We start from the raw sequence: 22,645 nt of genomic DNA on the forward strand, positions 1-22,645 counted from the left end.
CTTGGTACCATTCTACAGTATAATCAAGCTAAGCTCACAATCACAAAAGCCAATTTTCCATCCTGAAATCTCAGGTTTGGGTGCCTGTGTAAGTCAAATAAAGCCTGCAATTTCTAATGTCTCTATTAATCACACAATCTATATATTTTCTCAAGTACTACTCTAGCTGATATGGTTGCCACTAGCCACATGTGGCTATTTAAACTTATTTTTATTAAAATTAAAATAAAATTTCAGCACCTCAGTCACACAAAAACACTTTAAGTGCCCAATAGCCACACATGACTAGTGTCTACCATGTTGGGCTGTTCAGATACAAGATACTTCCATCGTTACAGAAAGTTATGGGGAGAACTGCTTTAGAATACTTCTTCCAGGTCCTTTGCACATCCACAAATCTCTGTAAACACAGCCCTGCCTCCAGCTTGCTGAGAAAATGAGGAGCTGCCTCTTTTGGTTCTCCTTCATCTAAATTCATGATAACCTCACTATTCATGTGGCTCTGCCTCCACTTATCTTCCAGCTCCTCCGCTGTCATCAGAGGAGAACTCTCCTCTTTAGGAAGACTCATATCTGACTGCCATAACATGCCCTTTATCCTTAAATTTTTAATCTTTCCCTCTTGCTCATTTTTCTCTTCTCTTCTCTTTCAAATCCTTAAACATTGGAGTTGCTCAGATTTTATGCAGCCACTCTTCTCTTATAGGATCTAATTAATGTGGTTTTTATGAGCATTAAATAAGATAATGTATGTAAAACATTTACCACGTCATTGAACAAAGTAAGTATTGAAAAAACTTGGTCTCTTTTCAATATAGGAAAATTGTTTTTGGAAATTTAGTATCTCTAAGATACCATAGCTAATAGTGTTAGGCAGCTGATTTTGAGTTCTAGCTTCCCCCAATTCCAGCATCCTTAAATAACTAGGCTTTATTGCTCCCATCTAAATGCCTTATAAGCAACACACATTCAGCATATCCAAACTGAAAACAAATTAATTTCTTTCTATGTGGTATGGAAAAATTTTAGAATCTGAAGGTCTTGGATCAAATCATGATGGCCCCTTATACAAGCTGCATGACCATGCACAAATAACTTATCTCCAACCCCCTGTTTCCTTCTCTGTAAATGGGGAATAACAGTGCCCTACCTATAGGTGAAGGTGGTAGGGAGAGTAAGTGAGATTATGTGTAAAATTCTTTCATCTAATTCTTGAGTGTTTGCACTGCCTTGTCATTTATCTCTCTCTTCCTCTACAGAACACTTTTTTAAAAAAAATAACGTTGAATAATATTCTACCTCCCATGATCTTATACTCTCTTCCTTCTATTACTTCAAATATCTGCTTCTCTTGATAGAAAACATCTGGAAATGCTTATTTATAGTCTCAACTCTCTCAAATATCACTTGGTAATGAAACATTCCAATCTGGATTCCAGTCCCACTACTTCCCTGAAACTACTCTCATTGGGACCACTAATGATCTCCATGATGATGGTGCCATTGTAACTTACCTGCTTTCATGCAACTTGACCTCTCAGCAACTTTTATCTGAATTGACAACTCTCTCCTTTTTAAAACCCTCTCTTCTCCTGGGCACAATGATACCACAATTTCCTACCACCTTAACTTCTCAGTTCCGTCTCCTGTTTCTGCCTTACCTCTAAATATTGAATTTCTGCAGGTCTCAATACTTAGTTCTGTTCAATTTTAGATTCACAAAACGTTCAGTAAATACATTCAGTAAGCTTCCGGAAAAAAATTAAATATTTTTACTGAGTAGGTTAAAGATAAATCCAAGAACAAAACAGACTGATGCCTTAGTAGAACAAATTTTCTCGAGGTTTAAGAGTGTAATAATTTATATAGGATGATAGAAAGTGTCACTGTTATGAAAAAAAAAATATGGTGATGCGGATGGGAAATCCTGAAGCTGGGTGATAGGGAGGGTAGCAATTTTAAATGAAGAGATCAGCGTAGGCCTCATTGGGAACAGAATTTGAGCAAAGATTGAATGAGGTGAGGAAGTAAATTAGCTTGGTTTCTGGTTTCTTTAAAAAGTAGAACCTGGAGTTCCATATAGGTGGTTTATGTGGGGAAAATAATAATAGTAAGCAAGAAAGAGTGAAACAAGAAAGCAGAAAATCACATCCAAAAGTACATTATTGTGGTAGATAACGCTGTGATCAACTGTGTCCAATCCCACATGAAGAAATACTTAGAAGGTTCCTCAGAATTGCCTACTCAAGACATGAAAGAAGGGTATGTTTAGCCACTGTCTTCCACTCCCTGCCCCACCCCACCCCCGCCCCAGGCCAATTGTGGACCCAAAGAGTGTTAATTTCTTCACACCTCCAGGTTCACACATGCTCTACAGTAGCTGAACAGTCTCCTTCAGGTGCCCTATGCAATGGAGAAGAGAAACCTGGGGGCAGGATGCAGCTGAGTAAGGTGCTGTCAGGCTATACCTGCACTCAAGTGGTTGCCACAGATTGACTAGAACAAAAAGGTGAATGAGAGAAGGGGGGCAGGCATAAAAGGTGGAGGATATAGGGAATTACCCCTGTGTGAAGATCTCTAGAGAAGAAACAGAACAAATGCCCTAAGACAAAAATATGCCTAGCATTCAAAGATCAGCTATGACACCAATGTAACTAGATGATGTGAATGAGTGAGAGATTTATAGAGGTCATAAAGATGGGGCCAGATCACACAGGGCCTTGGAGGCCTTTGTAGAACTTTTCAAATGCTCCTAATTTCTCTCACAGACAAAGATATTGTTTTCAGCAGAGAAGTGACATATTTGACACACACTTTTTGAAAGTTTTCTCTGGCTTTTATGATGAGAATAGCATAAAAGGATAATGGTAAAGGCAGAAAAAAGACTAGAGGCTAGTACAGTAATCAGGGAATGGAGAATGTTGCCTAAGCACCAAGGTGGCAGTGTATGTGGTGAGAAGCAATCAGATTTTGGATATATTTGAGAAAAGTGCCATGGGGTTTTCTGAGAGATTAAATGTAGGTCATGAGAGAAAAGGGAGTCAAAGATTACACCAATACTTTTGGCTTGAGCAAATAAAAAAAGGAGTTGCTCTCAACTCACGTGGGGGAAGCTGTGGAGGTGGGGAGATCAAGATTTTAATTTTGGATATGTTATGTTCAAGATGTGTCTCAGAAATCCAAGGGAACATGTTGATACATTTGGATATACAAGTCTGGAGTTTAAGAGAGGTTTTTAGTGCTGACATAAACTTGTGATCATTGGAAATAGATATTAATAGCTATGAAACTGATTGAGATCACCAAGATAATGAGTGTTCATGAAGAAAAGAGAACCAAGAACTGAATCCCAACATTAAGAATTGGGGTGGAGAAGAAGTTTGGGTGAATGAAGGAAGAGTGAGCAGAGGAGACTGAGAATGAGCAATCTACCAGAAAAATTTCCACAATGATGCACTGTCTTGATGGGCTATTGACTGTAATGTATTGAGGAGGAAATTATTACTGTACTAAGTGCTACTGATGAGTCAAATAATCTCAAAACAGAATGAGCCTTCTGTTTAGAAATGCAGGGGATTTGATACCTTGATAAGAAAAAATTTGCTGACATAGAGAGGCAAAGCCTGATTTGACTGAGTTAGAGAAAAAAAAAAGAGGAATTGAAGTCAGTTAACATGGCTCACTCTTTTGAGGAGGTTTGCTGCAAAAGCCAACAGTAAAAGGGACACTGGCTGCTGCAGAGGGAAGTAGAGTAAAGGAGAGGGTGTGTGGGTGGGTGTGGGTGCAAACGCACATGTACATGTGTTGGTGTGGGGGGTGGTGTTCAATTGTGTTTAAGAAGGAAGAGAAAATTACATGTTTTAAACGGAAGAGAATTATTCTGCAGCAAGGGAAACAAAATATAGGAGAGGAAGCAGACTATTGCTTCAGAAAAGTCCTTGAATATCATCCTCTTTCTAAGTGTTTACCAGTTTACCACGTATCTAGTTATCAGATGCTAAAACTTCAGAAATAAATTTCTGTATTCTACCTTCCCTCTAAGCTACAGACAGGTATAACCCAACTGTCTACTTAATATCCCCATCAGTCTCACAGGTATCTCAACCTATCACTCTTGAAGCAGAAATCTTGACTTCTTCCTTGTTGTGCATTCCATATCTCAGTACATAATATCCTCTCCAACCAGTGGCTCAACTGAAAATAAATCCACCTGGTTCTACTCTTTGCTTCCTGCACCATATTCAGTCTATCAGCAGGTCCAATAGGGTCAACCTCCACAGTGTATCAGAAAGCCGCCTACTCCAATTTACAAGTAATTACCTCTACCCTATTCAAGCCACCATTATCTCTCATTTACTACTGGAACAAAAGACGCCTAAAAAGTGTACAGACTTCTGCTTTTGTTCTCCAATTTCTATCCTTCCACAAATACCCATCATATTGTAAAGTGAAGGGACTGTGTCTTACTCACTTCTACAGCCCCAGCTCTGGCATACATAGTAAATGTTGAACATTTTACCAAATGAATAATGAGACTACTGGAAAATGTCTTCTCACTTTGTTCAGAAGACCTCCCTATCTGATCCAAGCCCGGAATATTTGGTTATCTTCTAATTTAACATTCATCCAGGATAGAAGTTCCAAGAAACCCCCACCAGCCTTGGTTACATGCATCAGAACAAAATCCTCTTCTCATTGAAAAGTATTTTTTTATGTCTTACTAATATTTATATATCTTTGCCAGGAACAAGTACTTGGCTTTGTAGGAAACAAGCCCTATGACAGCAGGAACTATTTTACTGGTATATCTTCAGTGCCAAGAACAGTGCCTGCTACACAACATCCACTCTATAAATAATTATTAATAATCTCACTTATCTGTTGCAAGTTTACCCTCTATAAATATTTATTTTCTACAAATTCAAACATGTTTAACCTTATCTCTGAATCTCTGCATTCCCCTGTCTTCCCCTGTCCAATTTCTAAACATTGCTGGCCACGCTGTTGACCTGTCCACACTTCTTTACTCAAAGAAAATGTTAACTGCTCTATCCAATTTCTTCTCCCAACACAGGGTGTCCAACAGTGCATGAATCTTATTTCCTTTGAAGCTCATCAAAAACATACCCTTCCCAGGATCAAAGTCTCAGAATGGAGAGTAAATGGAGCCAGTCGTCTTCTCCTAACATCCAGAGCCTAGGAACCTGTTCTGTAGTTAATGTTTTGTCTAACTTATACTATGTTTCAAGAGCCAAAATGTCCACACTAGACTATAGGACTTGTTTTCTATTTCTTTATTTTCCAAAAAGTGCTTAAAAATGGGTCACATACACAGAAAATACTCAGTTAATACTTGCATCTATTTTGTAGTCTATGCCTATATCATAAGAGGATATCAGATGGATTTGAACAATTAAGACCTAGAGACAGGACGATAGTCACTCACCTGAGGTCTTTCAAGGACGTGGCTTATAGAAGAAGAACATATAGGAAATGTATTTCTTACCTCTCCCTGCATCTTCTTAGTTCAGGCTTCATTATCTCTCTTGACTAATGCAGAAGCCTCCTAATTGGCATATGGATACTGGTAGGAGTGAGGAAAGGGATGATATGCAAGAAGTGATAGGATCCAAGCTGGAATAATCAGCTAAGAGGCCTTGAAGGTGAACTAAGTGTTTGGCATAGAAAGGAGGCAGTCATCCTCTGTGGTGGAAGGAGTGTCTGGAGTTTGTAGACAAAGCATTTGGGTTGGACTGTCAAGATTTTTGCTCCTTCAGTTGAAAAGACAAAATAGAGGCAATAAAGAAATAGAGAGGAGGGAGATGACACCTAAGACCAGGACTGAATATGAGAGGTAATTGAGAGTGCTCCCATCCTCTCCCACTCACCACACCTGTGTCACTTCTTTCCTGTTTTCTCTACTTCCAACTCTGTCAAGAGTCCTCAGTCTAAAGTAGAATTCTTGGCCTGTCCAGTAGCTTCATGCAACTCCAGTGGGAGGTGTTTGGGAAGGGAAAATCTGGTCTTATCCTCACAAACCTCTAGTCTTCTCCCAAAAGGATGTGGAAGCAGAAACTACTGCACTTGATGAGGGTCCTCAGGGGCTCATGGAAGGCCCTGGCCTCTTCTCTGGGGGTTGACACATGGAGATTCCTCTGACCCAGGGATCCACCCATAGAGTTTCCTGCAGCCCATGTTCTCTCCAGGTTTAGTGGCACTAAACCATGCCTCCCAGGGGTCATTTCTTGTTCTTCAGAGGCTATGAACACTCAGGTAGAGCCTGCTTTTGCTTGGTCTTTGATATGCCTCTCCTTACCCCTACCACCTCCTTGCAGTGTCTCCTAAGAAAGAGAGCTTCTTTAGAATATATAAACTGCAACCAAGTCCTATTGACTATGACCCAGAAGGGCAGGAGTTCCAGCCACACCAGAACCATCTATTAGGTGTTTTATTTTACATATATGTTATATATCAGCCTCAACTGAGCATTGATTTCCAGCTAGTAACCTAGGAATACCCCATCTCTGATCTTGCTCTGTTTCTTGTATCTAAAGTAGAGATAAAATTCTTGATTCTTCCTAACTTACAGGGTGAAGGGAAGATCTTAGTATATAAATTTGGAAGCCACTATTAATATAATTATTTATTATCAATAAAAAATTACCCACTGTCTATAAATAAGAAAGGTCAATCTTTCTGCCTACAACTGACTTTAACGTCTGCTATTTTGCAAAGCCTGGAGAAGGAAACGTTTTCACCTGAGTCTCCCATTGACTTTTCCTGCCCTAATTCCCCATAGTTGAAAAAGTAATTTCAGAGCCGTGTACCTCAGTCATATGTACTCCCTTACCACAGAGGTATCCTGGACCCAACTTCATCCTCCCTCACTGTTAGCCTTCAGGGGTAGTTGATTCTATACCACCACCCCAATGATACCTGTGATCTCCTGAGATGTTAAGATAAAGTGGAATTCCTACATCAATCCTTTAAAGTTGGAGCTCAAATTAACCAAGCATAGCTAGTCCGAGGGGAAACAGCTTTGTGAAGAGCACCTCACCAAAATCCTTGAGGCAAAAGTTGGCATTGGGATGAAATCAAGCAAGATAGAGAAAAATCAGCCTTCAGCTGAGGAGGAGCTCATGATAGAACAGAGGACACACTGTCGAGTTAGACATATCATGATAATGGGAAACAAGGATCTAGGGTCATGGCCAGGAAGGCTAAGATGATATAGGCTTAATTGAGTGACTGTAGTTTAGAGTCAGAGCATCCAGACAAGAGCCAGATAAAGCAGGCAGGGCTGCTGTTTTGTTTTGGGGGGTTTTTTGGTGAGGAAGATTGGCCCTGAGCTAATATCTGTTTCCAATCTTCCTCTTTTTGCTTGAGGAAGATTGTGGCTGAGCTAACATCTGTGCCAATTTCCCCTATTTTGTGTGTGGGATGCCGCCACAGCACAGCTTAATGAGCGGTATATAGGTCCACACTCGGAATCAAAACTCATAAACCCTGGGCTGCTGAAGCAGAGCATGTGAACTTAACCATTACACCACCAGGCTGGCCCCAGGCAGGGTTTGAGGAAATAAAACACCTTACTTTGCCCCCTGACTCCATCCTGAGGGAGGAAAGCCTGCTGTCATGGGGGCAGGGATGAAAAGCACATGGGGTGGGGATGACCATGGCTTAGATAAGCGTGTTGGAGGTAACTGCTAGAATATTAGAACACCTCAGCTCAATTCCGTTTGTTTCCTCCTGCCTTTTGTGCAGTCAATATTCACTTATATTTATCCATGTATTTAACTTTTCTGGTGTTCTTCATTCCCTCCTGCCTTTCCATGTTTCTATCTGGATCATTTTCCTTCTGCCTGAAGAAACACTTTTAGTTTTGCTTTTAATGCAGGCCTAACAGTGAGATAGTCCATCAATAATTGTTTACAAAACTCTTTCAGTCATCTTCAATCTTGAAAGATTTTTCACTAGCAATGGAATTATAGATGGGCCATTCTCTTCTTTAATCCATTCAAAGCTATTATTCAACTGTATTCTGCCTTTTCTTGTTTTCATTGAAGTGAACTGCCAGTGTTAATTTTGATCCCATGAATTTAATATGTCTTCCACATCCACTCAGGTGGTTTTGGGGGTGGGAGTGGTTAGCTGAGTTTTATGACTGCACAGAAACTGTAGACCATGTGAAGACTTTGCAAAGGTTCTTAATTTTTCTCAGAATAAAAGCCAGAGTTTTGAACAGAGAATTGGCTTGATTTGACGTGTATTCTAAAGATTGCTTCTGATCTCTATGATGAGAACAGCAGACAGAGGAGGGTGGAAGCAAGGAGGTAATTAAAGAGGTGCAGCAGTAATCCAGAGTAGAGAAGATGGTGTCTCACAACTAAGGTGGTAGCAGGGTATGTGGTGAGAGGAAATCAGATCTTATATATATTGGAAAAGAGTGCCGGTGGGATTTCTTAAAAGATGAGATATGTAAACAAACAAACACACACATAGATATGGAGAACAGATTGGTGTTTACCAGAGGGGGATGGGGAGGGGAAGGCAAAAGGGGTAAAGAGGCACATATGTATGGCAACAGATGGCAACTAGACTTCTCGTAGTGCACACAATGCAGTTTATTCAGAAGCCGAAATATGAAGTTTACGTGATATTTACACAGTTATAAGCCAATGTGACCTCAATAAAATGAAGATTACACATAGAGTGTAAGAGACAAAGAGATTCAAAGATAACACCAAGACTTCTGACTTGAGCAGCAAGAAGGAAGGAGTTGTGGGATCACTGAACAAGGTCTATACTCAAGCACTGTTCTTGCTACTTTATGGGTGCTTTGCAGCTATGCACCTTAATTTGGGATGTTGGGGAAGTCTCCTTTATTAGGTGACTAGAAATATTGTCACTAGTTGCCAACTACTGAATCAAGTTTCTTGTTCCTAATCTTATATTCTTTGTGTGAGGGTAGAACTTTATGTGCCTATCAGCTGCTCATATTTCTTATTCGTGGTTTGTGTGCCAAATTTAAATGAGCAAAATATGGATGGTAATTTTCTGTTCACTGTCACTATTCCTTGTTCTGATGTTAAATGTATTTTTGTATTAATGTACCTGTATTAAATGGGATCCTTATAATATTGAATTTGTACCGGAAATACAGCCATTCCTTCTTCAATGAGGATGGATATGACCTGAAGACTGGTGACATTCCTGTGTAAGTCAGGAGGATAAACAGAGGATTAAGCTTCTTTTAAGACATGCTGCTCTTTATTTATGTGTTGTTAGTATTTACTATTTTAAGCTTTCCACATGACCCCACTGTGGTCAAAAGAAACAAGCAAGAGGTTTTGACCACACAGGAACTAAAGGTAGACATCATTTCCCTGAGATTTGTGGTTTTTTATTTTTTATTTTTTTTTTAGTGTTGGGGGGGAATTATAAGAGCAGAGATGGGAAACAAGTATATGTAGCTCTCTAGGTTCTTGCTACATGCTTCCCTTTTTCACAACTTCCAACCTTCCATACGCCATCTGACATGGACTTAGACATTCTCTTTCAAAGCTAAATAATATGTTTAGACAGATATATAAAGACAGAGACAGAAATGGAGACAGAGATTCCTAATCAGTAGTCTCTGAGGAAACTAGGGAGTCACAAGACGAAAGCAGAAGAATGCATTTGTGGAAGATGGTGTATGAGGGCTTGTGTGATCACACAAATTCTAGTCATCAGGATTAATATTAAAGGAATTTTCTAGTATGTCAGTTTTCAATGGATAAGAAAAGAGAGAGAGAAACACATGTCACTATTCCCATCTCCCATCTGCTTTGCTACCTATTTTTTTTCCATGATGCTGAGCCTTGGGAAGGAGAGATCAAAGAACACAATGTATTGTGTTTAGCACTTCTTTCTTTGTCACGGGACATAGACATAAATGCAACATCCCTGTCTTAATCTCTGTATTCCCAGCACTTAGCACAGACTTGGAATGGATTTGGTACTCAATATTTTGTGGATGGGCTAGTAAATAGATAAGGAATTCACATACTTGGTGAAAACATAAGATGATACATCTATGTGCACAGAAAGAGTTGCATGATGTATAAATAAATGTCAGAGGACACATCTTATGGAGAGACTGGACACCAACTGTCAGACCATATCAGCATTCCTGCCTCAGACGAAATGTTGGTCCTTACCCAGGTCCTGAGTGCATAGTTCACCAAATCCCAATGACTTAGGATAGAAACTCAGATTCTCACACTCTTAACTTAGTAATGAACTTGAAGGCATCCTTGTGGCTTTAGGTGATGTTGCCAAGAGGAGAATGAGTCAAGCCTTTGATAAGAGAGCGGGTTCCTTGAGGAGATAGCAGTCAGCAGTTTGAGTCCAAAGACTGCCAGAGAATACAGACCCATGAGTCCTGATCAGACTGGTGACTCTGGGTTTCAGGACATCACTTAGTTTTTTCATAATACCAGGAAAGAACTAAACATGGAGACTCTGGCAATCCTCCACTTCCTATCGTACTCCCCACCCCAACTCCAGCATTCAACCTGTACTACTCTTTTTCCACATGTCCCTCACTCTCCATTTACACATCCTTTCTCAGGAATAGTCCTAAGACTCGCTCACGAATCTGCTTGGTCGTGACCCCATAGATAAGAGGATTGACCATGGGTGGAAAGAGCAGATAGAAATTGGCAAAAAGAATGTGGACATGTGGGGAAGCCCAGAGAGCCACACGGTGCATGACTGAGGAGATGACCACAGGTGTGTAGAAGGCTAAGATGGCACCTATGTGAGACACACATGTTCCAAATGCCTTGTAGCAGGCCTCCTGAGAGGCAAGCTGTAGAACTGCTCGAAGGATGAAGATATAAGACAGGATAACAAAAAGCAAATCCAACACCACTATAAACATGGCCACAGCAATGCCATAGATATTGTTGAAGCGAGTGTCCCCACAAGCCAGCCTTACCACTGCCATGTGCTCACAATAGCAGTGGGCAATCACGGGGCCCCGGCAGTAGTGGAAGCGTCTGAGCAGAAAGGGGAGTGGAGTCGTTAGTGTCACAGCCCGAGTCACAGTAACCATGCCAATTTTGATGATAAGGGGCCTAGTTAGGATCGTGGTGTAGTGCAGTGGCTTGCAGATGGCCACGTAGCGGTCAAAGGCCATGGCCAGCAGCACTGCTGACTCCATGATAGAGAAGGAATGGAGAAAGAACATCTGGACCAGACAGGCATAGAAGTTGATCTCGCAATCTCTGAACCAAAAAATAGCCAGCATTTTGGGAAGTGTTGTAGAAGAGAGGACTAGATCAATGGCTGCCAACATGGCCAAAAAGAGGTACATGGGCTCATGGAGGGCTGCATCAGCCCAGATAATGAAGAGAAGGGTGCAGTTGCCTAGCAGGGCCAGAGTATAGGCAAAGCAGAAGGGAATGGAGATCCAGACATGTAGGTGCTCCAAACCTGGAATTCCTACCAACAAGAAGGCGGCTGGATGGATTGCGGTGATATTGGAGGCTGACATGGCCACTGGAAATTCTCTTCCTCTTGTCTACTTCCACAGGACCCTTCCAGAGAGTATCAAATGTCTGCAGAATTACAGTGCTCAAGTTCAAACTCTGATCATTCACGTGAAAATATTATCCATTGATCTCATTTATAGACCTTAAAAGAAATTAGAAAATAATCCTATAAAGAGAACGGATTATTGGTTCCCAGTGGGGAAGGGGTTGGGGGGTTGGTAAAAGAGGTAAAGGGGCACATATATATGGTGACAGATAAACATTAGACTATTGGTGGTGAGAACAACGCAGTCTATACAGAAACTGAAATAATGTACACCTGAAATTACACGTTATAAACCATTATGACCTCAAGAAAATAATTGAAAGAAAATAATCCTAATATGCATTGTGAAACATTATACATAGTTTCTACCCTCAAGGTACGTATAAAATCATTTGGTAATCAGGACATTAAATAGCAAAAGAGCTAGCATCCTACAACAAGATTCATAAAGTAATTGAGGGGAGGAACAGCTTTCTGTGGTCTTTGTGTGGCCAAGAACAGATTTATAAAGGATGTAGAGCCCTGCTTAATTCAAATCTTACCCAAAAACATTTACTGTCTTCCTATTGCCTCCCAACTCAAACTGTACTCCCAATTATGAAAGAGGAGTCTCTGTCCTGAAAAGTTAAGCTTGGCTGTATGTATAAAAAGTAGCCAATCCTAGCACCTTCTAATAATTCTACTTCCCTCCAAGTTCTGTAGATTTTCGCTAACAGGGGTTCCACAGGCCCTTATTTGACACTCAGAAATCTTGCCATAAAGACCCACATCCAGCTAACTTGAGAACCTGAGAAGTCCTATTGTTGTTCTCTTTTAGTTTGACTTCCATCTCTACACACTTCTACCTTCACTTACTTTCTTTTCTAGCATTCATGACATTCAGAAGAAAAGATGCTCCATTCCCACCTTTTTGCAAGACTGACCTCTGAAATTCACACCATTCTTTTTCCTTCTGGGATCCTTTACCTTTCTACCTCATTTTTTCCCCTTTTATCATTTCCTTTGAAAATGCTTAATCATTTGTTTCCCAAAATTTTGACCTGTGCTTCCTTCTCTTTTTTCAGTTCCTACCTAAAAAGTTTGTTCTGAGGATTGACAAAATTTCTTTTAAACATTTAGCACAATGGATGAAAGGATAAAGAAAATGTGGTATGTATACTCAATAGAATATTATTAAGCCATAAAAAAGAAGGAAATCCTGCCATTTGTGACAACATGGATGGACCTTGAGGGCATTATGCTAGTAAAATAAGTCAGACAGAGAGAAAATAATACATGGACTCACTTATATGTGGAATCTAAAAAAAACTGAACTCATAGAAACAGATTGGAGGTTGCCAGAGTTTGGGGTGGGGGAAATGGGTGAAGCCAGGCCATGAGTACAAACTTCCAGTTATAAGATAAATAAGTCCTGGGGATGTAACGTATAGCTGGGTGATTATAGTTAACAATACTATATTGTATTTTTTCCCAGTAATTTTATTCAGATCATAATGGTTTACAGCATTGTATAATTTTGGGTGTATGTTATTGTTTATCAATTTCTGAATAGACTTCATTGTGCTTACCACCTGCAGTCTAATTTTTGTCTGTCACCCTACATCTGTGCCCCCTTACCCCTTTCATCCACCTCCCAACCCCCTTCCCCTCTGGTAACCACTAGTCTGTTCTCTTTATTCATGTATTTGTTATCTTCCACATATGAGTGAAATCATGCAGTATTTGTCTTTCTCTGTCTGGCTTATTTCACCTAACATAATACTCTCAAGGTCCGTCCACGTTGTTGCAAATGGGATGATTTTATCTTGTTTATGGCTGAGTAGTATTCCATTGTTTATATATACCATGTCTTCTTTATCCATTCATCCATAGAAGGGCATTTGGCTTACTTTCAGATCTTGGCTATTGTGAATAATGCTTCAATGAACATAGGGGGTGTTGTAAGTCTCTTTGGATCATTGTAAATTGCATAAAAGTCACTGAAAGAGTAGATCTTAAGATTCGCATCTCCAGAAAAAAAAAAAAATTGTAACTGTGTGAGGTGACGAGTGTTAATCTTGTTGTGCGTAATCATTTTGCAATATATACTTGTACCAAAACAAGTTGTGCACTTTAATGAAATGTTATTGTTGATTATAGCAACAAAACTGGGGAAAAAATTTAATTTTTAAATTAAAAAAACTTAGCTCAAATCTAGAACATTGAAAAGTGCTCAGTAAATATGAGCACTTTTTTGAAATGAGAAAACTAAAGGTTAAGTTACTTACTGATAATCACATCATTGGTAAATATCAAAGATTAAACTTGAACTTTGAAAATTCTGGTTTCCTGCCTTCAAATCCAATGTCTTAAATCACAATACTCTTCTGCCTCTACCTTGTTGTTCCACAAACAGTTAAAATCAAGCATGTTCAAGTTAAATAAAGCTCTAACTGATTACCATGGTATAGGGAAAAGCTTTAGAATCGAAAGACTTGGGCTGAAGTAATGACTATATCATCAGCCTACCAGCACAAACTGACATTAATCACTGATACTTTTAAAGTGTGGCTTCCTCGCCTATATCTAAAGGCAATAACTATACCTCCCACGGCCACCTTTATTGAGTTTTATTGTGAGGAAAGATGAAATCACATGAGAATAGATCTTGAAAACTGGAAACCCCTGGACAAATGCTATTTGTATACATTACTGTCTTCCTCCCCCTGCACAGATCTGCCCCCTTTTATAAAATGTTTATCTTGATTGACATCAGCACAATCCTGTGTTCCTTGACTTTATATCTTCCTCCTCTAACACCCCTTAGTTCTGTTCCCCTTCACAACACAACTTGTTTAAAAATGTGACTATTCAATCTCTACTTCCTCCCGTCTCGTTTCCAATCCGGCTTCCATATCCACTACTCCCCTAACACTGATCTCGTCATCCCTTCCTTCTTCCCTCACTCTCTCCTTCTTTTCTTCTTTTAATCCCTTAATTCCCTTTTATTCTCATTTCTCTAGGCATTCTCCTTGCTTCCTCCTGGGTTTGCTTTTTTTTTTTTTTTTTTTTTTGACCATCTCTGTTCAGGGAATTCTCAAACATATTGCTTCTACTCTGAGTTCCATTGCCTGTTGGACATCTCCGCTTAGATCTTCCACAGTCATCTCAAACAAAATACAGCAAAAAACAGAAACCTTATCCCCTCACAAACTGTCCTGCTCACGTCTCGTCCAACTCAGAACACATCCTGCCATCCCTGCTGTAGCAATGTCAGAAACCCAGGGATATGATCCCTGATTTAATACCTTCTTCTTCCTTCATATCAGTTCATTAGCAAATCCTATCAATATGAAAAATGTGTTTCACTCCCTACTCTTTTCCCTTTTACCTGCCAACAGTCTTATTTAAATAACCATTATCTTTCATCCAAAAGTCTCCTATCTGGTCTCTGTGGTCTGAATCTTGGGCCTCTATAATCCATCTTCTGTAGTGTAGTCAGAGACCATTAAAAAAAGGCAAATTTTTATTATGCCAGGCCTTTCCTAAAACCATCATGGAATTACCATTGCACTGAGGATGGAATCCACACTCCTAACCCTGGTTTACAAGTCCCTGCATGATCTAGTCCCTACTCACTTTTCAGCCTCACCCACTTCTTCTCCTTTCTTCATTATGCTCCAGTCATACAGCCTTCAGCCAGATGCTAGAGCTCCTAGAGCTCTTTCTCAGCCAACAATGATGCCCTTGACCCTGCCCCTGAATTCTCATACTGTTCTCCTCTCTATGCCCTTTGTGTCTTCCCAAATTTATATCATCTCTTGCCTGTGTCACTAGGAAGACCTTCTTTTCAGTTTTCCACTCCCGCTCAATGTATCCACTGCACAGTGACAGACCGCATACGTTATTTCCCCACTGATAACCACTTTTAAGATCTCACAGCTACAAGAAAAATAAAAACCACCCAATGTGCTTACAAACTTGTTCTTGCCTAAACTATCAGCCTTATCTCTTAACATTCACCTAAATATTCATCCTAGGTTCAGCCACATTGGATTATTCACCACTTCCTGAAACAGTCAGGCTTGTAGCTCATACTATTTAGCTAGTATGCTTTCCCCTGCCTCCTTCCGTACCTGACCATGATCCTGCCCACCTTCTTAGTGAAGCTTCTCAGACTCCTCCAGGCAGATTTTCTCAGTGTTTTCTCATTAATGTGCTGAATTAAATAAGGAGAGTATGATATGTATTGCCAATGCACATGTCTGTATATTCACCAGACTATGAGTGCTGTTAGTACAAGCACGGTGAGTTACTCATTTCTGTATTCACAGACTACCGAACATGGTTGGTGCTCAAAAGTGCTTTTTAAATGGATGCGTGAATGACTCCCTTCCTGGAGAAACTTTGTCCTCTTTTGCTGTTGTACAGTATACCACCATATGATCAAACTGAGATTTACTAGGTATCTCTCAACTTTAAGCACCTCCACAGATGGAAATGCTATGAAATATTCCATCAGTTTTCGTTACTTGGATCAGAATAAAAGCCGTCGTCTTATTAGGAACTTCTCCATGTCTAATGTACATCCATGCATTTTCTCCAGGACTTAACATTGGGACAGACAACCTGGAAGCCCCCTGACAACAGGGCTGATGTTTACATTTACTGCCATTATATCTATGGCCCCCATATAGGAACTTGCTAAATATCTCTTGAAAGAATGAAAGAATATGCCTGTTGTTACCCTTATCCTAAGTGAATGTGCTGCTCCAATTCCAAAGAGGTCTCTCCTCTTCCCTGAGTAGCCCTGTCGCACTTGCTTCCTATGTGCTCCTGCTGAACATCACTGGCCTCCAGCTTATTTGCCCCTGTACCTCAATCTCACAGCTTTCCTGTTCTGTTTGAAATGCCTAATAATCCATCAACCTACCCTCTTTCCAAGTTCAAAACTATACTCTAGTTCCAGTCACAATCCAACTCTGCTTATCTGGTCTTCTCCCGCCCCAACTCCAACCCGCTTGGCATGAGTGTTTTGTCCAGTCCTGACATGTCATTGTCCTTTGTTTGTTTCCTGCCTCTACAGCCAAGATGTCAGCAAATGACCAAAGGAAGCTTGTTTCATGTATTTCTTTGTCTCCCCAAAAGGTGCATGTGGCTCCATGCCTGGAGTATTCAATCAGTGCTATAAACTATTTGGTAGGCTACACCTTTATCCTTAGAGGACTTTAGAATGATATAGCTGGGAAACTGAGTCCCCATATGGTCATCGAAGAAGCAAATAACAGATCTAGGATGAAGTTCCACATCTTCTGACTCCCACACCAGGATTCGGTCTACAGGACTTTAGTGCAAAGATATAGCTGGTTGTTGCTGAAACCTTTAATAAGCAAGTATACCTGGTCTGTCCCATCTCCTTATTTCAGGATTCTCCTTTTTTTCCCTGGACTATTATAGCACCTATGACTGAGGAAGGGCCAGAATGTGAAGTAGGAAGGAAGCAAGTAGCACTAACAGGCATGTAACTACCAGGCATGTGACTAACCAGGGTTATTTAACTAAGGTTCTCATGAGGTGGTCCCTAATACACAATATGGGAGCACAGCCCTGGGAGGCAGAGAAAGGTTTCTTCTAAAAATGGTGGGATGGGAGGATCTAAACTTATAGATAATAAAGTATTTGAGGAGGATAGAAAGAAGGTCTGCTGTTAGAGATGTACAAGGATGAGCGTGATAGAAAAGAGAATTAGGAGGTGAAGTGATGCCTGAGATGAGGGTTAATTCTCTGGTTGGACATGAGAGGTGCGTGGGAGATGGACTGCAGGGCTCTTCTTCCCCACCCAGCCTATTCCCCTCAAAAGTTCAACACTCTTCTATTGGGTCTCCAGTCAGCCTTTGGGTATTCCCCCTAGCGATTACTAGTTTCAGTCTTATTTCTGCCACTATGCTGGTTATTCTAGTTCTCGCTGCCAGCCCCAGCTCACATAGCCTCTTTCCTTGACCTGTTCCAGCCCTCTGGTAGCCAGCTGATCCCAGCATAAGTACCCTCCCTGGTCTACACGCCCCTCATCCCATTTGTGTCAACTCCCTGACTTTGCCCTCTGTACACCTGTCTTCCCCTTCCACCATGGGCCCAAAGTGCTCTCACCCCTCAGCATGAGGCTCAATTCATTTTCTGTGGGCTTCAGGAAAAACTGATGCAGTTTTCCTCCTTAGAGAGAGACAGGTGAGATAGAAGGAGTTGGTAAGGGGAGGTCCTCATAATCAGCTATTCTTTCATCAAAAGAAAAAGACAACAGCAGGCCTTGTCCCTGAGGAACATCCTTAAAAAGCCTCATGATGGGCCTGGTGTCTTCTCTGGAGGTGACTCCAGGGAACTTCTCTGTCCCAGTCTCCAGTCTTTTGGGGTTCCTGCCCCTGGCTTCCTACAGACCCTATTCCCTCACCATTCTGTGGCAGTCAATCATGCCTCCCTTGAAGATAGTCTGGTTTCAGTAATCACTGCATCTGTCTCCACCCTCACCTTCCTTTTCTCTAGTGCCTACTGAGAAAAGAGCCTCCTTAGAATATGCAAACTGTTGCCTGCTATGTGTGCTTCTGGATTGTGACTTAGAAATGTGGGCTTCAGTCACAACTAGGTCAAGGCTATCTACTCATTCTTTCTTTGATTTGGTTTGGAGTTTTGATGTTTTGCTTCATTTTGTGGACAGAGCTGTGAGCCAAGGTTCTGAGCGGGAGATCTAGGTTTGAGTCCCAGCTTGTGACCTTGACGAGGCACTTAACCTCTCTGTTCCTTGGATTATTTCCTCATCTGTTACGTGGAGACAATAATCCCAGTCCTGCTCACCTTTCATGATTTGGGGAGGATCCAATGAGACCATTGAGGAGTAATTATCAATGTTATTATTAATTAATACTCAATAATTACTAGCCATTAATAACAATACCTAAGGAATGCTCTCCTCTTTTAACTGGTCTCAGCTATTCTGCCATGGTCCTGAGAGGGGAAGTTGGTTTTCAGAGGGTTTATCCCCTTTACCCTGAACTAACTCTCAATGAGACATCCCAAAATGTCCTACTGAGACTATCCTGCTGCATTCCCCTTTCTTCCCACAGAGGCATCTAGATTCAGCATTAGATGTCCCCCTCAGGGACAAGGACTCACCTCTTTCACTTGGAGTCTCCAGAACACTCTGGGTCCGAGTGGGCTTCTACATTGGGCTTGCATTGATAAAGTCTGAGTTCGGCTGAAGAGCCACAGACTATGTGGAGGTGGTGATCCTGACTTAAGGGTCATAAGCTGATGTTAGAACAGTCAGGGAGGAAGATACCCAGGCTGGGTTAAGGAAAGATCATGGTAATTCTATGTTTAATTTTTTGAGCTACTGCCATACCATTTTTCATAGCAGCTGCACCATTTTGCATCCAACCAACAATGTGCAGGGTTTCAATTTCAACACCTCATTAATGCTTATTTTCTTTTTTTTGATAATAGTCATCCTAATGAATATGAAATGGTAGCTCATTGTGTTTTGATTTGCTTTTCCCTAATTATTAGTGGTATTAGGCATCTTTTCTTGTGCTTGTTGGCCATTTGTATATCTTCTTTGTAGAAATATCTGTTCAAGTCATTTTCCCAATTTTGAATTGGACTTTTGTCTTATTGTTGAGTTGTAGGAGTTCTTTGTATATTCTAGACATTAATCCCTTATTAGATATATGATTTGCAAATACTTTCTCCCATTCTGTAGGTTGCCTTTTCACTCTCTTAACAGTGTCCTTTGAACAAAGGTTTTTAATTTTCATGAAGTTCAATTTATCTATTTTTCTTTTGTTGCCTCTACTTTTGGTGTCATATCCAAAAACTCATTGCCAAAGCCAATGTCATGAAGATTTTTGTTTTCTATGAGTTTTATAATTTTAGATCTTATGTTTGGCTTTGATCCATTTAAGTTAATTTTTGTATATGGTATAAGGTGAGGGTCCATCTTAATTCTTTTGCCTGTGGATATTCGGTTTTCCCAGCACCATTTACTGAAAACACCAATAATCAATTTTTCCATTTTTGTTAAAGTATAATTTACAAATGAAAATTGTAGGTTTAAGATGTACAACTTGATGTTTTGATATACACCTAAATTGTGAAATAATTGCCCCAATCAATCTAAGTAACATATCGATCACCTCACAGTTACCATTTTCTTTTTTTCTTTCTTTGATGGTGAGAATACTTAAGATCTATCATCTTAGCAAATTTCAAGTGTATGATACAGTATTGTTAACTATCAATAATCAATTCTTAAATCCCATCTAACTCAACCCCCTGCCAGCATTTGGAAGAGATGAACACTGCCTATTTCCTAATTTCCTAAGCAATACTCTCTGAAGGCTTTCTTCCTGCCTCATTAGTGTCTTTCTTCTTCTGAGTATCCTTTGCTGTACAGTTCTTCTCTCCCCAGCCTTTGATATTGGAGTCTCTTCTCTATCTACACTCATTCTTTAGGTGATTTTATCATTTCTTATGGCTCTATCTATTCTTTGATGACTCCCAAATGTATATTTGCAACTCAGATATCTCCCCTGAACTTCAATTTGGTAAATATAACTTGCTTACCTGATATATATTCTTTAATGTCTAATATATATTTACAAGCTTACATGTCCAAAGCAGAACTCTGATTCCTCTCCTCCTCCACCCCTGTAAACCTACTTTTCTCTGTTTCCCGTTGCACTAAAGCCCTTTCATTCACCCACTTCCTCAGGTTGGAGACTTACTTTGAAGCACATCATATTCTCATAACCCTACATTTAATCAACCCATCAACAAATCCTATCTGCTGCATCTTCAAAGCATATCCCAAGTGTAATCACTTCCCGTTGCCTCTACTGCCACCATCCTCGTTCAAACTACCATCATTTTTCTCTTTGGTTATAACAATAACTTTCAAACTAGCTTCCCTCCTTCACCCTTGTGCCCCTATTTAGAACTCGGAGTAGACCTTTTAAAACTTAAGTCACAGCATAACAGAATCCTGTTCAAAATCTTTCAATAGATTTCCACCATGCTTCAAACAAAATCCAGTTTTCATCATGGTTTACAATATCCTTTATTATCTGGACCTTGGTTACCACTCCAAATTCATCTCCTACCTTCTCTGTCACTGCACTCCAGCAACTGGCCTAACGCTGTCCCTCAAATTCACCAAACACATTCCAGACCTCAAGGCCTGTACAGCTGCTGTTCCCTGTGCCTGGAGCACTGTCATTCCTATGGCTGCATGTCTTTCTGGCTCATTTCGTCAAGATCCCTTCTCAAATGTCACCTCCTCAGAAAGGCCTGCTATGACCACTCTGCCTAAAATTGTGCTGCCTATAATTTTCTATCTTCTTTTTTTCTCAGTACTTTTTAATACCTGTTTATGTGATATATTGGGTTTTTTTAATGAAAGTCTTTCTTTCTAGCAATAGGAATTCCATGAGAACAAGGACTTTGTCTTTGTTCACTGATACATTCCTAGTACTTAGAGAAATGCTGAGCACATAATGGGTCCTCAATTATATTTGTAGAACAAATAATATTGGTTGAACAAAAATCTGCCCAATAGTATCTCAAGTCAGCAATGAATACCTATCCCTGAGCCCCATCAAGACAACGGAGATCCTGGGCTTGGCTCCGAACACTGTGGTACTGGCAGAAAATGTGAGTGACCTCATTTATTTGTTATTGTCACTTATTCCCTGTATTAGAATCAGTTGTTTCTCTGAAAGAACTAAATGAGGTAGTGGCCAAAACTCAGGATCCCTGAAATAATTCTTGAGGGATAATTCCTCTATGACTTCCCCCAGGGAATCTATGTGCTCAGAAAACAAAGCCTCCACCTTCCTCTCTACCATCTGGGTCATGCCATCCCCCACTAGTTCTTCCCCCAACGATCTGCATTTTAAGCTCTTTAAAGCAAGAATCTTTTCAATTCCTGGTATCTCTTAGGTAATGTCAAATACGTATTAAGTCATCAATATGTTTGCTGGTTTACTGATTGTCTGAAATCAAGGTTCTTGTCTGCCTGGCCTACATTTGATTAGAATCCCATCTGATCATTCAACAGCCTTCTCCCAATACCTAACATCATTATCTCCTTTTAAGCAACTATCAAAGAAGGATGAATTCATCCTAGTCTCTGCCTTTAAAAAACCCATTGTGTAGGAAGCCAAATGAAAAATAACAATGTAATGATAGTAACAAGAACAGTCTATTGAAGACATGCTATGTTCCAGGCACTGTATTAAATATCTTACATATAATATCTCATAACAGCCCTTCCCAGTTTTACAGAGGGGTAATGTCTCTTAGGCACTTGTTCCCTAACTTACCTATGGTCACATCAACAAGATTTAAAGTGGACAGTATCACACAAACAGCATTTGATAAGATGTTTAAGGGGAGAGAAAGGACACTCACTGTCACTCAGAGTATCAGAAAATTCAAGAAAATGTTAACTTTGAACTGGGCTTCAGTGGTCACCAGAACATGCTCATTATCCCTTGCCTGCCAAGTTCTATACATGCTGTCTTCTATCCTTGGTGTGCCCCTTCCTCCAAGCCTACCATGTACTTCTAAACCATAAATCTTTAACTTTTACAGAGCTAACCTCTTCCGTGCCAAATGAGCTTCTGTATCTTATTAATATCTACATATCTCATTGAATTTAATTAATTTGTATGTGTCTGCCCATCCTCCAAACCAGACTTTGACCTCCTTGAGAACAGGGACGTGATCCTTCAACCCTTTGCCCTAATATCTTTCATAGTCCTTTGCTTATAATAGATGCTTAATCAATGATCAATGAATTAGATAAAATAATAAAAGAAAAATCTCTACTTTTTATTGAGTGCCTGGCATAGACCAGGGAAAATGGTAAATGCTTTGCATATATCACCTCATTTAACACTCATTGCCTTCCCCCATTTCACAAGTGAAGAACTAACATTCAGAGAAGTTGAGTAGCTTGTTTAAAAGAAATGCTGAGAAGTAAATACCTGGCATGGAGGGCAGGGGGCCAGGATAGAGAGAAAAATACTCT

General features: G+C 40.2%; 1 protein-coding gene across 1 annotated transcript; it reads right to left on the minus strand.

Annotated features, from left to right (window-relative positions):
* Nucleotides 1-10,597: 10,597 nt before the first annotated feature.
* Nucleotides 10,598-11,542, minus strand: LOC124251698 (olfactory receptor 52K1-like). Its single transcript, XM_046684501.1, has one exon. It carries the CDS (start codon nucleotides 11,540-11,542, stop codon nucleotides 10,598-10,600), a length of 945 nt encoding a protein of 314 aa, XP_046540457.1.
* Nucleotides 11,543-22,645: the final 11,103 nt, after the last annotated feature.

This window comes from Equus quagga, chromosome 14, assembly GCF_021613505.1.
Source record: "Equus quagga isolate Etosha38 chromosome 14, UCLA_HA_Equagga_1.0, whole genome shotgun sequence".
Classification (NCBI taxonomy): domain Eukaryota; kingdom Metazoa; phylum Chordata; class Mammalia; order Perissodactyla; family Equidae; genus Equus; species Equus quagga.

Coding starts and splice junctions, on each gene's coding strand:
- LOC124251698 (XM_046684501.1), bottom strand. CDS start 11,542: ATGTCAGCCTCCAATATCACCGCAATCCATCCAGCCGCCTTCTTGTTG.